The 17736-nt window shown below is 33.8% G+C and overlaps 2 protein-coding genes across 8 annotated transcripts; both read left to right on the top strand.

The window, feature by feature from the left end:
• Nucleotides 1–2260: 2260 nt before the first annotated feature.
• Nucleotides 2261–9269, top strand: LOC102630837 (protein PSK SIMULATOR 1). Of its 7 annotated transcripts, none has more exons than XM_006473156.4 (14): nt 2261–2457; nt 2636–2669; nt 2831–3178; nt 4538–4863; nt 4994–5086; nt 5185–5275; nt 5681–5774; nt 6378–6475; nt 6810–6879; nt 7172–7275; nt 7663–7779; nt 7930–8006; nt 8314–8358; nt 8445–9269. In XM_006473156.4, the coding sequence occupies exons 3-14, from the start codon at nt 2861–2863 to the stop codon at nt 8956–8958; spliced, it is 1947 nt and encodes a 648-aa protein (XP_006473219.2). In that variant the 5' UTR covers nt 2261–2457; nt 2636–2669; nt 2831–2860; the 3' UTR covers nt 8959–9269. The 7 variants fall into 7 exon arrangements, with proteins under 7 accessions (XP_006473219.2, XP_052297930.1, XP_006473217.2 ...); XM_052441970.1 differs by having other exon boundaries at nt 2821–3178; XM_006473154.4 differs by having other exon boundaries at nt 2261–2537.
• Nucleotides 9270–14118: 4849 nt separating this feature from the next.
• LOC102578043 (citrus sucrose transporter 1) lies at nt 14119–16995 on the top strand. The gene is made up of 4 exons (XM_052442158.1): nt 14119–15462; nt 16139–16202; nt 16296–16339; nt 16779–16995. Exons 1-4 carry the CDS (start codon nt 14173–14175, stop codon nt 16974–16976), a joined length of 1596 nt encoding a protein of 531 aa, XP_052298118.1. The 5' UTR covers nt 14119–14172; the 3' UTR covers nt 16977–16995.
• Nucleotides 16996–17736: the final 741 nt, after the last annotated feature.

Raw genomic sequence — 17736 nt, 5'->3', positions numbered from 1 at the left:
TACAGCATCATAGAGGAACCCATATATATATATAGAATTCCCCAACCATAAGTACATCCACATTAATAGACATAAGGTTCTTTTTAGTGTCAAATTTCTCACCTAAAAACGCGTTTTCTAAATAAATAAAATTATCCACCAGGACCAAGTGAAATTATTGTTCTACAACATTTTTGTCTACAAAAATGCGTCGATCTAATATTTTAAAAGACATTACAATTTTTATTAACCGCATAATAAATTTGTCTCATCCGCGCATAACTTCTATTTTCTAATATATATATATATATATATATATATATATATATTTCAGACTGCACATGTTATGTTGTTTATTTACCGAGTAATTATTTTTCAAAGGACCTGAGATTATTTTCCTTAATAATCTCACGTTTTATTGCTGTAAACTTACTAACAAGGCAAGTCTAAAATAGTCTAAAATAGTTTATATTAGTTAAACACTGGACTTCAAAAATCGACGAGAGTTGCAGAAATTTCAAAAGAAAGAGAAGAGAAGATATATTATTATAGGAATGTAAAAGTACATGTGAACCCACAAACTTAATTGGATGATTACTAAAGAATGGACCACATTCGCCACGACCTCTTTTAAGTTAATTTTCTTTCTTTTGGAGGATTTTCTTTCATGACTTGCAGGTTGACTAGAAACAGTCCAAAGTATACATACGCGTACATACAATCTAAAGCGTCATTCACTTACTTGGGGCCAATCAATGCGTATTAATTCGACTTTGCCTTAACCCTAAGAATATTCTTAATGGTGACATTTCTCCTTTCGCCTCGCACCATTTACACGTACATAGTTTGAAAGAAATTTATTTACGCACACACATATATTCTTATATTCATTTTGAAGTGAAGTTGTCATTAAAATATAAAAAAATAAAATTTTAATATTAAAAACAATTTTTTAGTAATATTCTCATCTATTAAAATAAAAATATTATTGTTAAAGAAGAGTTATATATATATAAATATACATAAGCAATTAGTGTTTCTACTTAATCTCTTTTTTTTTTTTAATTTTATACTCATTTTAATATAATCTACTTTTTGTTTTTTATTTTGTATATATATGTAGGTATGTATGTGTGTGCGCGCACGCGCGCGTGTATGTGTGTGTATAGATGTGTTATATTAAAAAAAAGAAGAAGAAAAAAAGAAAAAAGACTTCAATGTCATTACATTATTAGGTTTGACCATTAATCAACTTGGTAAACAAATTGAGTGATTTTATTTCGAAACTTAAAAGGATCAACTTGCCGAATTTTTTGAAATCGGAGAAATCTTTTTGCTATTGTGCATGTGTTCATAAATTATTAAGATGAAAAAGAAAAAAGAAAGAAAAGAAAAAGAAAAAGAAAAATGATTAACGTGAATTAGCTGCAAATTCTTGCCCTCAAAATCAATCCATGTGATTTTTATTAATCACTGTACCATTTTGGTGAGAGGGACTGAGAGAGAGAAAGCTTTGGACAGTGTCCTAAAACGCGCGTGAATTAAACTCGCCGAAGAGAACCCTTTACAATTTTCGTAAAGGAAAAATACAGGCATATATTACAAAATAAATCTAATTTTATTTAATCATACAGTGGATTAATTTTTATTTTATTCTTGAAGTAGAAGATCTGGGTATTTTCATTTGATGTAGAAGCATATTTTTTGAGTTGATTTTACACTTGAGTTTTTTATAATTAAACATCTCTTATTTTTTTTCCACACAAAATATTTTATGAACAAAATGATATCCACATTTGTTACAATATCATTATAATTAAAAATAAAATAATAAATTATGTTCTTATTTAATTTATATTCTTTCTTTACTCATATCCTTAGTCACTTCAATTTTGTTTTTGTTTCTTATATATAATTATTCATTTATAATCTAAATTTTATTTGTATAATCCAGTTGAGCTCATCCTTCTTTTATAAACAAGAACCAATGGATAGGAAGGAAGGCTCTTAAGGACGTGAATTAAAAAATTTTTAAAGAGCTTTCTGAACTAATTTTAACCAAAATTGTTGGAAGGCAAAACTCCAAACAAGATGAAAAGATGGCGCGTAAAGGGGCGCGCTCCAAGGGCGACAGTGGGATTCAGAGAAAATTTGGAATGGGTGAAAGTAATGGGTGGCTACTGGCTAATGGCTACAAGTCCGAAAGTGAGCAGTAAATGGTAACAACAAGAATAATTAATAATGAGCAGTAAATGAAATATTTAACTCTAATCTAAAAGGCATTAATGAGCAGTGAAAGAAAGTATCATCGGTGGTGAGTTTGCTTCTTTGACCCATCAGCAAGTGGTGTTTTGGCTTCGCTTCGCTGACACACCCAAAGTCTCCGCTTTTTGTTTTGTTACAATCGCACACGCAACAGATCCATTTTTTTGTTTTTTTTTAATTTGCCCCATAATTTTCGTAATGTCTGTGTAGCTGGTAAGAGCTTTATCCCTAATTCTGAATCTATGTGGAAATTACCTCAAGTTTTGAACTTTTTGCTGTTTTTGGACATTTGCGTGAGTTTACTCCAACTGGTTATTTTCCATTTGTCTTAATTTTGTCTATTTTGTTGACCTTGTAGTCTTTGATTGACGGGAAACTCCTGTTTTTGCAGCTTGTTTGTTGGTTGGGTTTTAGTTGGACTGAAGGTATGCAAGTTATCATTTTGCTGGAACTTGGGTTTAAATATCTAGGTTTCGCTGATCTCTTCGGAATATTGAGCTACTGACTTGCTTTGTTAAAGGGCAAGTTTTTATTCTTTTTAAGATTGCTAAGCTAGTTGAGTGTTGTTGTATGGAGATTTTGATAGATTGAAGGATACTTTGTGGTGATTAACACAATGGGAGGGCTTTGCTCGAGGAGTTCAAATGTAGATAATGCTCCCGGTGAAAGCTTTCCAAGTGTTAATGGTCATTTTGGTTTGGTTTATCAGCCGCGTGAACTGCCCATGAAAGTGAATAACAATTCAACTCCCTCTCCCGTAGGGGAGAATGTGGAGAATAAGGAATTGACAGAACCGTTTTCCTTTCCCACGGTCAATGCTATTGCTGCTTATGGGACTAATCTTGAAGATATCAATGATGGGATTCCCCGCTTGCCAAGGGCTCTTTCAAACAAATCTAGATCAACTAAGTCTAAACAGGTTGCTGTTGCTAAGGTTTGTCATTAATTTATTTGCTTTTTGCATGCTCTTTCATTTCCTTTTGTTTTTTTGTTAAAGTGTGTTTATTATGTTGTACTAGAATAGGTAAATAATTTTATATGCTTTAAACATATGCCGTGGAAAGATTGCTAAGTATTTGTTTTTGTGGTTATCTGTTTGATTGACTGATGATTAAAGGAGCGCTCGTGCTTCCATTCTAATTCACAATCAGCCTTGGGAATAAAATTTGAAATCTGACTCTGTTTAAGCTGGCGCTAAAAACTTGTTGCGTGATGGTTTCATGCTCTTTTAATTACAAAGTGTCTTGGGATACTGAAGCCTGTTGCATATAAAGGTCTTGACATGGGTTGTAAGTGGCTACAATGTGAAATTCTTTGCCAAGTGAGTAAAGATTCAACGCAACATGGATAGGAAAGGTTAATTAGCAAGACCTGGCGGCCAAGTGTGACATGATCTGTGAACTAACTGTAAAAATCGTGTTTGCCTTTAGTTGCCCTTTGTCTTTGCTACTAGATGTTTCTTCGTAAATGTCATTTCAAGGTGTGATGGGGATTAGTTGGCTGTATTCAATGATGAATGATGATATAAAGTGTTACTGCTTATTTTCATTAGAGTTTAATAAAATTATTCGGGACAACCCTTCCTTGGTATTGGAATTCTGGAATGAGAGATATTTTTAAGATAGTTTGATGCCCTTCATTATGTTTGGGGGAAGAGCTAGATCTACTGAAAAAGGCATATCCAATTTTTCCAACAACTTTGTGAATGGACGAAAGTCCTCCCTATGTGGACAAATAAACAATTTGTTTCTACTTTAACTCATTCAATAAATGCTACGTCATTGAACAGGCCATAATATGGGGCAAACGGTTAAAAAAAAAAAGAGATAGAGAGAGAGTTTTTTATGGCAGAACTAAGCAATCTAGCAACCACAACAATCTTACCGTTTGAACATAAGTATTTTCATTTAGTTGGATCCATCAGTTGATCTTGAGCTAGTATACACATCTGTCTAGGCAGAGGTTATGCAATAAGAGCAACATATAGGAATTGCGAACTACTTGCTTGTCTTTCTGCTCATACTAGGAGCCTATATCACAAACGGATTTATTCTTTAGCTGAATGCTATATTCTACTGTTTAATGTTCTTGATGAATTAATAGGACCTTTGCTTCGCATTTCTATTAAATAAGTCTTTTTGAACTTGGACTATGTCCTCTAATGGCTTATTTGAAATATTTTGGTGGTGATTTCTTCAGAATGTTGTGCCACTTAATGTAGAAATTTCAAGGTATGGTCTTTTTAATGTGAAATTGCTGATTTAAATTAATTTCGGTTAATTTTATTTTTTAGGTTTCCGAAGTGAGCTCTCTTTTGGGCAGAGCTGGTACAGTTGGGCTTGGGAAAGCAGTGGATGTTTTAGACACTCTTGGTAGTAGCATGACCAGTTTGAACCTCGGCAGTGGATTTACCTCAGGCGTGACAACAAAAGGGAATAAAATTACAATTTTGGCTTTTGAAGTCGCAAACACTATCGTCAAGGGTGCCAATTTGATGCAATCCCTCTCAAAGGAGAACATTAAACATCTAAAAGAAGTTGTGCTTCCTTCAGAAGGGGTTCAAAATTTAATTTCCAGAGATATGGACGAGTTGCTGAGAATTGCTGCTGCTGATAAGAGGTGGATAATACAAAAATAAGCTATGTTGTTAAGAAAATATCTTTTGCTAATGAGATAATATATTGGGTATATTTTCAATCAGTATGGGAAAAGTAAAAATATAGATCATGTTGTTTTATTGTTTTGACAGAGAAGAATTGAAAGTTTTCTCTGGAGAAGTGGTACGATTTGGAAATCGTTGTGAAGATCCTCAGTTACACAACTTGGATCGATATTTTGCAAAGTAATCAAATTACATCTTGCCTAGTTAAGTTTATATTCTCTAGAGCATCTGTTATTAGGCTCTTATGTTCTTTCTTGTGCCGTCTTTATGACTTTTAGGCTGGGTTCAGAACTTACCCCACAAAATCAACTGAAGGAAGAAGCAAGGACAATAATGGATCAATTGATGACTTTGGTTCAGTATACAGCTGTGAGTAATTTGCCCTAGTGGTTGCTAGATAATGCTGCATCTCTAGGGTGGAAAGCTTTTTAAAATTTCATGGCGGTTGTGATCTTATTTATTCTTTGTAATTGCCTATGTAAACAGTCCATGGAATTGTTCTCATTCCTATTATGGAATTGTCTTTAGTTTCTTTCTTAAGATAAATAATTTTGATTTCAGATTTTGAATTTAGGGGACTTTTCTATTCGGTGCTTCTGAGGTCATCTTAATCCTTTTATCCCTTAAGTCCAATTTCCAAGTATTATCTTCTTCCTCCCCCCCCCCCCTCCTTTCATTTACATTCATTTGGAAGACATGAGCTGTGTTCTTGACACTGTGTTGATGTTATGCCTGAGTCTTACTAAAGCAGAGTGGAAATGTTTTTGGTTACAGGAATTATATCATGAATTGCATGCCCTGGACAGATTTGAACAAGATTATCGACGCAAGCTTCAGGAAGAGGATAATTGTAATGCTGCTCAAAGAGGTAAATTGGGGCTTGTATCTAAATTTACAGATGTTATTTTAGTAGAATATTTTGGCATTGCGGTTTGACAAAAGTTGCTCTAATTTTTCCTTTTATGATGGCAAATATGGAAAATTTTGAAACTCAGATATTATTGAGGAGAATATTTTTTACTTGTATTACTATTTTAAGGTTTCAAGAGGCAATCTAATTTATAGTGTATCCCATTTGAAATTTAAAATTTATCACACACAGCCTTTTTACACCCGAGCAGCTTTTTTCTTTTTTTTTAATTTTTTACTTTGGTTTGTTGATTTGGATATTATGCATATCATGGAAAATCATTCCCTTTATTTTGCTCTGTTTATGTAATGTTGTCTCTGCACTCGTCATTTTGTTTCTTGAATAGCTATGTAGCTTTTTATCTCTAATTTTACTGTTTAACATGGCTACGACCACATACAAGATTTGAGATACTTCCTACTTTTAGTAGTTTGCAACCGAAATTGTGGAATAATGTGGAGAACAACTTTTGTTTGGTTCTCTATTTCTTGTCATCTTTGTGCATATCTTAATTTGCAGTTACTCTGTTTCATCTTGTATAGACATTCATTTGACATGCAGGAGACAGCCTTGCAATTTTGAGAGCTGAGTTAAAGAGCCAAAAGAAGCATGTAAGAAGCTTGCAAAAGAAATCTCTTTGGTCGAAGATTTTGGAAGAGGTACAAATGAATGCTGCTTAATCTACTGTGTTGTCAGGGATGAATGTGTTCAGTTACCAGTTTACCATTTCCAAAAATGTCTTATCCTTGTATTGTTTTTTCTCAAGAAAATGGAACCTTTTATAGATCAAGAAAATTAGAAGAAAATTACTGGATTTTAAGCACTCCTAAGTAAATATCTTCCTATTTTTCGAAATGTAGTTTTATATTAGTTAATTAAATTTTAAATTTATATTTTTTCTGTTGGCTAATGGTTTACCATTAGTATGAACTTATCCCTTGGAGTCCATACTCTCACCCTTTCTGAGGACATATCTGAGATATTGTATTACAGGTGATGGAGAAGCTTGTTGACACTGTTCATTTCTTGCATTTGGAGATTCATGAAGCCTTTGGTAGTGCTGGTGAGAATTCTAAACAATATTCTGAGTCAAAAGGGAGACTGGAAATAACAAATAATAAGTTAAATGCTTCGAAAAAGCTTCTTCAAAATCCTAGCAGTTGCATAAGATAATCATCCCGGGGGGAGCACATAGAAAAATGTATCTCATTCCTTTTCTTTGATTCAGAGTTCATGTGTTATGTCTGTCTTAAGCAAGTATCTTAAACTATAAATAATATAAAACAAGCGAACTATTCATTGGGGTTCACTAACCGAATGGTGTTTTTGTAATGTTTTTCTCTCTGAACTTTCAGATGGTGATAGACCAGTAAAAGGCTCTCAGAACAGTCATAAGAAGCTGGGGTCAGCTGGTCTTGCATTGCATTATGCTAACATCGTCACTCAAATTGATACTCTTGTGAGTTTATAATTCTGTGCAGATTTAACTTCCTTTTACCTGATCTTTTCGTATTGCAAAGTATGTCCTTGTTTGTCTTTCATTTATCTGGCATATCAATAACCTAGTCTGATTGTTATGATCACACGTTAGGGTGGGTGGTTCATTCTTGAATTTGAAGGATTCCCTTTGTTTAGATATTTCTGTAGGTATTGGGATTATTGTAGAGAAATATTTCTGAATGTTTTGGAGAGTTTAACAAATTGTATAATTCAAACTCATGAAATGCAGGCCTTTGAGTCTAAAGGCTTTCATATTTTTTAATCGAGAAATGACTGAGGTTTTTGTTTCCACTAAATAGCTGAGAATGTCAGTTGTGTACTTTTGCTAACATGTTAGTGTCCTCAGGTATCTCGATCAAGTTCTGTGCCTCCGAATACGAGGGATGCTTTATACCAAGGGCTGCCTCCTACCATAAAGTCTGCATTGCGCTCCAAATTACAGTTGTTCCAGGTTAAGGAAGAGGTATTGGTTAAGTATTTTCAACCCTTGAAATATCAATTGAGTCATTGGAAGTGTTTTATGTTTGTGATACGGAGTACATGAAGCCTGTCCTTCAACATATCAAGTAAGCACTTATTTGATTATTCTTCTCTTCCAATGTTCTTCTTGCAGCTTACTATCCAGCAAATTAAGGCTGAAATGGAGAAAACATTGCAGTGGCTTGTTCCTATTGCGACTAACACAACCAAGTAAGATTACCAGGCCCCGCAAACGACAATGTCCATGGTCTCTTTCTTCTTCGGTTGTGTTTTAACTAGGGTACCAGATTGTGTAGTTCATTTGTTTCCCTCTTTGTTCTGAGGGCCTTTTCAGCAATTCATCTTTGGAAAGCCAGGGAGTGTGGTAGTCAACTCATTTTCCTATTATATGTAATGATGGGGCATATTTCTTGGAAATGGATGGGGTGGGTGGGAAATATTTGTTTTTGATTGATTAGCTGAGACTTTTGTTTATCTAATCTATCTGCTGTTTTGCTTTGCAATTTGGTCCTACCAGGGCTCATCATGGATTTGGATGGGTTGGAGAATGGGCGAACGCAGGGTGGGTTAGGACCACAATTTGCTTTTTCTTCGTTCATTTTCTATCAAGATTATTTTTGCTCATGCCTTTTTCATAAATCTGTTCAGGTCTGAGATGAATCGAAAACCTGTTGGTACCGACTTACTCAGGATTGAGACGTTACACCATGCAGATAAGGAGAAAACAGAAGCTTATATCCTTGAATTGGTTGTGTGGCTTCACCATCTTGTTAGCCAAGCAAGGGCTGGTAATGTTGGAATAAGATCTCCTGTTAAATCCCCGATTCGTTCCCCGAACCAGAAAGCGATTCCATTATCTACAAACCCACCCCACCCTCCATCCCCCATGCTAACTGTGGAAGATCAAGAGATGCTTCGAGATGTTAGCAAAAGGAAAAAGACACCAGGGATAAGTAAGAGTCAGGAGTTTGACACTGCCAAAAACAGGTTGAGCAAGCACCACAGGTTGACCAAAAGTAACAGTCACTCCCCAACAAGTGAAACTAAGAGAGATCCCTTCCCCATTAGGAGACCATCTTCGGTTCCTGTAATTGACTTTGATATAGATCGGATCAAAGCGTTGGATGTCATTGATCGCGTGGACACAATTCGAAGTTTATAAACTGTATGCAGATAGCAGTGCACCTTTGCTGCAATTTTCCATTTCCGGCTACAAAGCTCAGTATGCTTTTAGCAGTGAGTATGTCCAGCTAGTAAGCAATTGGTAGGTGAGATATATATTATATAATTCCTTTTTGTATGTGGAAATTTAAGTTGAGGATATATTTGTTCAAGGGGAATTTAATTGCTTTAAAAGGTCACATGAATGGATATCAGGAGGTAGCTTTTGGTAGTTAGTTCTGTATGTATATAGTGAAATACTTGTGATCTTTCTGTATAGCCAAAGCCCAAACGGCACCTGCTTCTTCCTCTTGTCCATGCTGTTGGCTCTTGATTTACTTTTTATTTTTCTTTTAACCATTTCTTTACCTTTTCTTTTTATTTTTATTATTAAGAATTATACTTGTACCCAGATACGATGAAGTTATTTGAGTGAGGTGGTAGGATTAAAATTTTGGTATGCTCTTTTCTTGGGCACTAAAGACAAATTTTCAAAAGGATATAAAAATCCGTAGTGTTTGGCTAGTCGCGACTGTACGTACATACACGTATGTATTCCACCATTGAGCATGCCCCGTGTCGATTTAGCATTGGCTTCCATATTCATTACTAGCTTTTAAGATCCATTCGAACAAACTCTTGATTAACGATAATGTTAGGAAAACTAACCATATTGTATTAGTTTTACCCAAATACAAACGAACATGGTAATGGTATGTATGGAGTAGCGGTATTGTCTATTTTATACCGAATTAAAATTAATTATATATGTTTGATTGATTCGTCAGAAATTGATTGAACCCTTTAAGAAAATTTGTCCTACTTGTATTATTTATAAGCAAATAAACCCTCTATTCCAAATTTCCAAGTAAATCATTTGATATGCACAAACAAAGACAAATCGAACAACCAATCTATAAATAGTTGTGGTACCATCCCACAGCTGATTCAGCGGTTGAATCCGATTATGGTGACAACTGCAGGCTGAATGCTGGATTCAATTGTAGTATGGTACCACCATAATGCTCTAAGCTGCGTGAACAGCCGCCACTTATTCGGCCTGACTGATTTAACAAAAAGTCAGAGAAGTACGTCGTCGTTTTGTCACGACTTCCGCCAATAATTTACCGCCAACGCATCAAAATGATATCTTATCACGTGAAATCGTCAAGCTGCGTGGAAGGTGCGTGGCCTTTTATTCATGCAAGAGAAGACACAACCGCCTGCTTGTTATTTGTTTTGTTTCGCCGCCTCGCATTTACTCGGACCGACTGTCCGTCTCAGAAGTGAAAATCAAGTCAACGGACAGTCACCCGCGACAGTCTATTTTATCCCTTCATGCGCCCGCTTCCGAAAGTCAAGGCGCAAGCCAATTGACAATTGCCATTTGTGGAGGCGGCTAGGATTCCGTTTGACTAATTACAAACAGAAAGCGGACAAAAAATTTATGGTGTGTGTTAAAAGAGGAAACGTGGAATAAAAAATAATGTAAAAAGCAAGGAATTTTTTTATCTTTTAAGAATAATTTCTTTTGAAAAAAAGGTCCATGCTCTGTACTGTTTGTAGGTTTGTTCTCCGTCATAATCATTGCATGATCGACATTTTTTTTCCAATCTTGCCCTAATACCTAAATCATGTTAATGTAGTTTGATTTGTAAGCGTGACAAAACTAACTATGAGTTTACGGAGGAAATATCACACTCAGTCTTGATTTTATTTATCTGACGCAGTAGCCAGTTTGATCACATTGTTATGGCTTTCTTGGACCGTGGGCTGATTGAGCAGATAGATAAGTCTAATCATACATCTTAAATTGTACTTTTTTTTTAATTATGATGTGTATTCTAAATAGCTAGTTAGTTAAATTAAACTGCCTAAAAACTCTTGTTAATTTGGACGTGTATTCAAATTATCAATCTTGCATAAATAGATACTTCTAATAATAATGCAGCAAGAATGATCTCATCTAAGAACTATTACATAACTCGCTCGTGATGTGATAGTGTCACCATTGGACAGGTAGTAACATGTTTGCAGTTAATGCCGCCACATTTTCCAAGGCTACAATGCATATGTGTAACTCAGAATCCAACATTCAGCAAGCAAAATCTGAATCTGCTTCATTTTCAATTGCAGTTTCTTTGGGGAGTGCGCAAGTTCGTATCGCGGATTGCTTTGCTCACTCTGAGCATACTGGATAATGTCAAAATAAATTTCCCCATCCCTGCCGTGTGAACTACACATCTCATCAGCATTGACCACGATGGATGATACCCAAAAAATTCCGATCGATGCAAGAATATATGTATGTGGTCAAAAATCAATCATTAAAAGTGGTGACAACTTTACTTGTACAAAACCCACGGATCAAACCTATGAAAGGAGAGCAGGAGATGCATGGTTATTCAATATGTTTACAAAATTTTCATCCATTTCAAGCAAATTGGGTGAATATAAAATATTCTTCATCTAGTACAATTATTCAGCAGACTTAGCTTATTTTATAGGCAGCCGAAAAGCAATAAATTCTTTTATTCCCATTGAGAAATATCTTATAGATTGGAATAATTTTACTAGAAATTTGATTAATTGAATTAACACTAGACATATAAACTTTTGTATGTACGTATATCAATTAAATTCTTTAATTTATTCCACCTTATCATTTAGCTAGAACTATCTTATATACACATCGAATAATCTAGTTAAAATGCTTACACTGACGAAAAATAGTATCACATGTACCAAGTGTAATTAAGTTCCTTTATTCCAAACTTATCGTTTAGAACAATCTTATACATATGGAATAATCTAATAAAAAGATATAAGTTTTACAAATAACATTTGAGATATTACAGACTTTTATTTGTACACTATTTCATTTCAACTTCTCATTTAAATAAATATATTGTCGATGTAGAATATTATGATGGAAAAATCTATTAATGAAAATAACATAAACTTTTGCATATAATTAAGTCACTTTATTCCAACTTATCATTTGGATATGTTATCTTCTAGATTTGGAATAATCTAATAGGATAGTCGTCCTAAATGTTATTTCCATTATTGATAGTAGAAAGATTCAGATAGAAATTTACATTGTTGCTTCGCTGATTAATAATAATATTATTCCCTGACCTCTATTTTTCAATGATTTATTCAACACATCATTGTTTTTTGAATTCTAAGTATCAAAATGTAGAAGATTTAAGACTAATATTTATTACTTAAAGTCTGTTCGCATGATTTTTTTTTTCTTTTTGAATGATGTTCACATGAAGTTTTGAGTTTAATACATGAAGTTAATTTGGAGTTCAAGTCTTCATAAATTTTTTCTCTTGAATTGTAAATTATTGATTTCAATCATATTTAAGTGTCAGTGTGAAATTAAAAAAAAAATCCCTAATTCAAATCGCTCTAAAAAAAGGAAATTTAATAAAATAATCTCATTGGAGAAAATAACGTAACCACTCAATTTAAAATAGAGCAAAATCACTTGCTTTAATAAACTTAAGCTTGAAATATGATCATATTACTCTAATGAGTAATGATATAGTCATGAACTCTTGTACAAATTTATTTTGTACGAACTGATGCGGCATGATAAAATTGGTTGAATTAAATATCACTTGACCCACATAATTTATTTATATTATTTTATATTTTCATTCACTAATAAATTAATGCCACATTAATTTATATAAGATAAGTTTATACAAAAATTTAAGAATTTATAGTTGTATCATCACTCTACTCTAATAACATACCAAATGGTAATATTTGAAAATCTAGTTGACAAAAATTAAATAACTTACTGATAACGAAACCCTAAAATAATATTATCTGCATTAGGAGTGTAGATTGAGTAGGTCTGTGAACTTGACTCCAACAAGACTATAATGCTGTGTTTACTTGCTGGAGTGGGAGTGAGGAGTGTGGATTCCTCCCACTCTAGCGTTTACTTCCTTAAAATGGGAAGAGAGTGGGAATCCCACTCCGTGAGCCCCACTTATTTTTGGAGTGGGGAGTGGGAGTGGGACTCCTATTGGGGGAGGTTCCACTCCCACCTCTCCCTTTTTTACCCTTTTATTTTTTAATTTAATTTAATTTAATATTTTATAATTAATAAAATAAAATAAATAATATTATATTTATTTGAATAATAATATTATATTTAACTAAATAATAATTTACATTGATTCTAAGTTAAAATTGTTTTAAAATAATATTATTATATTAATAGAGAATTAATAAATATAATATTATTATATTAATAGAGAATTAATAAATATAATATTATTATATTTATTTTAAAAATAATAGTACTATATTTATTTAATATTAATAATAATAAATAGTTTATTCTAAGAAAATATTAATTTTGTACTAAATAATATTATTTTATTATTTTATATAATAATAAATTTAATATGATTATATTAAATAAAATAAAATAAGGTTTCATTTTATATTAAAATTAATAATTTATTGTTCATAATTAAGAATATTAATAATTATAATAAATTTACAAATATAATAAAATAAATATTATTCATGAAATATATTTTTTATTAATTTTGTAATTAAAAACTATAATTCTTTAAATAAAGATAAAATTGTAATTTGAAATTATTTACTCCCAATTCAAGACAAAGTAAATACATAAATTGGATTCTGATCTCTATTCCATACTTCCATTTCAGTGTAAGTAAACAATCTACTCCTATTCTCACTCCACACTCTCAATCTTAGGATTCCCACTCTTTAAAATTCTCAATCCAATCTAAAAAGTAAACGCTAAGTAAGTCTAAAATCAAGCAAGTTTCAAGAAACATATACGTTTCCTTGACCAGACTATATTGACCAGGCAACTCAACTACTCTAACTACTCTCCCACTTTATTAACAAAAGTTAAAAACTGAAAAAGATAGTGTTCTTAATTAGCATGGCTAAAGGTTTCAAATGATGATATCAACTCATTAATGACTATTCTAAAGAAGGACATGAGACGTTGGCCACCGTAACACACGTGGAAAATAACCACAGTAAACAAGCAAGTAAGACTGGGACAGCAGATTCGAAATTGGATAAGGACATTGACGCCAAGTCGCAAGTTGCCCCCACGGACCTGTACTATAAATTCTCTTACTCACAACACTCAAAATTCATCACATATTAACGATATTTTGGTAGCTTAATTAGTTGGCTGGCCATGGAGAGTACCGAAGCAGGCGCAGCTGCAGCAGCACCAACAAAGAATCAATCCTCAATTGAGCTACGGCGGCCACCAACGCCGCCACCGTACCCGATGTGGAAGATCGTAATGGTGGCGTCCATAGCAGCGGGGGTGCAATTCGGGTGGGCCCTGCAGCTCTCTCTTTTGACCCCCTACGTTCAGCTCCTGGGCATCCCTCACAAATGGTCTTCCCTCATTTGGCTCTGCGGCCCCATCTCTGGCATGATCGTCCAGCCCATCGTCGGCTTCCACAGCGACACCTGCAAATCCCGCTTCGGCCGTCGCCGTCCCTTCATTCTTGCCGGCGCCGTCCTCGTCGCCATCGCTGTGTTTCTCATCGGCTACGCCGCCGACATAGGCCACGCCGCGGGCGACTCCGTTACCGATTCCGTCAAAACCCGCGCCATCATCATCTTCGTCATCGGCTTCTGGATTCTCGACGTCGCGAATAACACATTACAAGGCCCATGCAGAGCCCTCCTCGCCGATCTCTCCGGCAGCAGCAACAGGAGAACAAGAACCGCAAACTCGTTTTTCTCATTCTTCATGGCCGTCGGTAACGTGCTCGGCTATGCCGCCGGCTCCTACACTCACTTGTACCACATGCTTCCGTTCACAAAGTCAAAAGCTTGCGACGTTTACTGTGCAAATTTGAAAACGTGCTTCTTCCTCTCCATAGCTCTGCTAATAACCCTAACGACAATAGCACTTTTTTACGTAACTGAGAAAAGATTAGAAGAGATTGATGATAACGAAAATAAAGAAACGGCGCTGTCCACGAAGGAACCATTTTTCAGCGAGATATTTGGTGCATTGAAAGGGTTGCAAAAGCCTATGTGGATCCTACTTGCGGTGACGGCGTTGAACTGGATTGCATGGTTCCCGTTCTTGTTGTTCGACACTGATTGGATGGGGAGGGAGGTGTACGGAGGGAGCTCCAAGGGCAGTGCAGAGGAGCTGAGGGTGTATAACAACGGGGTGAGAGCGGGGTCGTTGGGGCTGATGCTTAACGCTATCGTTCTGGGGTTCACGTCGCTGGGTGTGGAGGTCTTGGCGAAGCTGATTGGTGGCGTCAAGAGGCTCTGGGGCGTTGTCAATTTCTTGTTGGCGGTTTCTTTGGTTTTCACCTTTTTGATTACCAAATTGGCCGAGTCCAACCGCCGGTCCGTCACCACAGCAGGCGGAGCCACCCATATCTTGCCGCCGCCGGTTGGTGTGAAAGTTGGCGCTTTGGCTATCTTCACTGTGTTGGGAATTCCTCAAGCTGTAAGTGATCAATTAACTTTTTCTTGCGCACATAAAAAGAAAAAAGAAATAATAATAAAATTAAATATTAAATTCTTGCTTTATTTTATTAGTTTTGGTATCCCTAGTCGATAATTGTATCAGTTTGAAAACTTTAGGATTCTGATGTCCGCTTTTTGAGATTTGTGTCCCGTAAGTTTTCAAAATAGTTGCCGGCTGCATGTTTCATATTTTCACTTTTGGCAGCGAACATAATTGAGTCTCCAAAGTCCAATCCTTAACATGATTATGTTTTTTCTTTTTCTTTTTTCTTTTTTCTTTTTTCTTTTTTCATTTTTTTAGTTATAAAATTGTATATGCTAACAATCCAAAGATGAATTGATATTATCATCAATTCTTAATTTCTGAAATTTATATAAACTATAAAAGCATAGTGAAAAATAGATTCTTTTGTTGTTTTGAATTGGACAGGTATTTAATGCATTTAATGCGCTCTTATAAATGGACTGAGCGCCTCTTATTACTCTTTATTTGAACTGTTGTTCTTATCCTACAATCCTTTCATAAAAATAAATTTTATTTTTAGAGTAATAGAGAGCATAATACCAAAAGTTGAAAGTAAATTCCAATAAATGGTTTTAAAATATTGTCAGAACAACTTTTATTGATTGATTTATGAAGTACTGTGAGTGTGCAGATTACTTTCAGCGTTCCGTTTGCTATGGCATCCATATTTTCTAGAACTTCTGCTGCTGGTCAAGGTATTTATATTTTCTCTGCCCAAATGAAAACTCGTTTCTGAATATAAATTTAAAGTATCTTCTAATCAATTTGGTATGAATAATTACTTGCAGGGCTTTCGTTGGGTGTTTTGAATCTTGCAATAGTTGTTCCACAGGTAGATATGTGTGTGTGCGCACGCGTTTTATTTTATTCTGTGTGTGTTTGTAATTGAAGTTAGAAAACTATAGTTTTTAAGTTATAACACTTAAGTGCTTGGTAAATATTTGTTGTTATATTTTAAAATTTATGTTGATATAAATTTTTATTTGTATAATAGAAAATTTATTATATATTTAATAATTTTATTAAAATTATTATTTAAAATTTATATTTACTATATATTATTAACTTTTATTTCATAATGTAACTATAGCTTAAAAGTTACAGCACCTCAATTCTAAATAAGACTTTTGTTATAATAAAAAAAAAATTTAAGTGAGAGAGGTGTGAAACAAGATATTGTGTTATGGGTTAATTACTGCACTACATTTATTATTATTATTATTGTTAGAAGTTTCTTATTAAGATTTTATTGTTGTTTACTACTTTAACAGATGCTGGTGTCTTTACTTAGCGGACCCTTTGATGCCGTTTGCGGAGGTGGCAACATGCCGGCCTTTATGGTCGGCGCAGTTGCGGCTGCCTTAAGTGGTATCGTTGCACTCACCCTGCTCCCATCAACAACCGCGGATGTTCCCCCGCCGATAACTGAAGCGGGAACTGCAACCGCAAATCAAACTAATAAGTACTAGCTAGTCTTAGTTTGTTGGACATAAAGAAGGGACGGACTTTTTTCTTTTTTTTTTTAAGTCATCCGAAATGTGCCTAACCGCTGAGTACTTTTGGGAAAATAATTCTGCTGGTAAGTAAATGAATGTGGTGCATGGCTGCAAGGCTTGTGTGTGTATGGAGTTTAAATGTATGTTGTTACTTGTTTAGTGAGTGAAATAATTGACAAGGTGTTTGTTCGTAATTGCTATATTTTCGATGGCTTCGTTTTAAAATCACATCGGTATTTACTTTTACTAAAGAAAAATTATCTCTGTACCATTTTTATTTTATTATATGTACATTTGATCACTATAAAATTTTGGCATGTCCTTTGCACTATCTTTGTTTTTAAGTTTATATCAATCAACTATTTTAACACTAAAAATAATTATTTTATCTTTAAATGAATTAAAATACTATTTTATTCTACAATTTTTTTTTAAAAAATTATATTTATAAGAAAAAAGATGATAATTTTTAAATAAAAATATAATTACAAAAAATTAACATCTTGTAATTATAATATTTGGTAATTAAAATTTCATTTAATTTTTAAAATTAAATTAAGTAAAACGAAGTTTACAAAAATTAACAGGAAGAGAAAAGTTTCATATAATTATTGTAAATTTCTCTATAATTAATATCGAGAAACTTTCTTATACAAATTAAATGAATTTATAATTACAAGAAATTAACATAATATATAATTTTTTAAATGAAACTATCATTATAAAGAATTAA

This window comes from Citrus sinensis, chromosome 5, assembly GCF_022201045.2.
Source record: "Citrus sinensis cultivar Valencia sweet orange chromosome 5, DVS_A1.0, whole genome shotgun sequence".
NCBI classification, from domain to species: Eukaryota; Viridiplantae; Streptophyta; class Magnoliopsida; order Sapindales; family Rutaceae; genus Citrus; species Citrus sinensis.
Note: the sequence above shows the minus strand (reverse complement) of the source record. Positions and strands in the feature narration are given on the sequence as shown.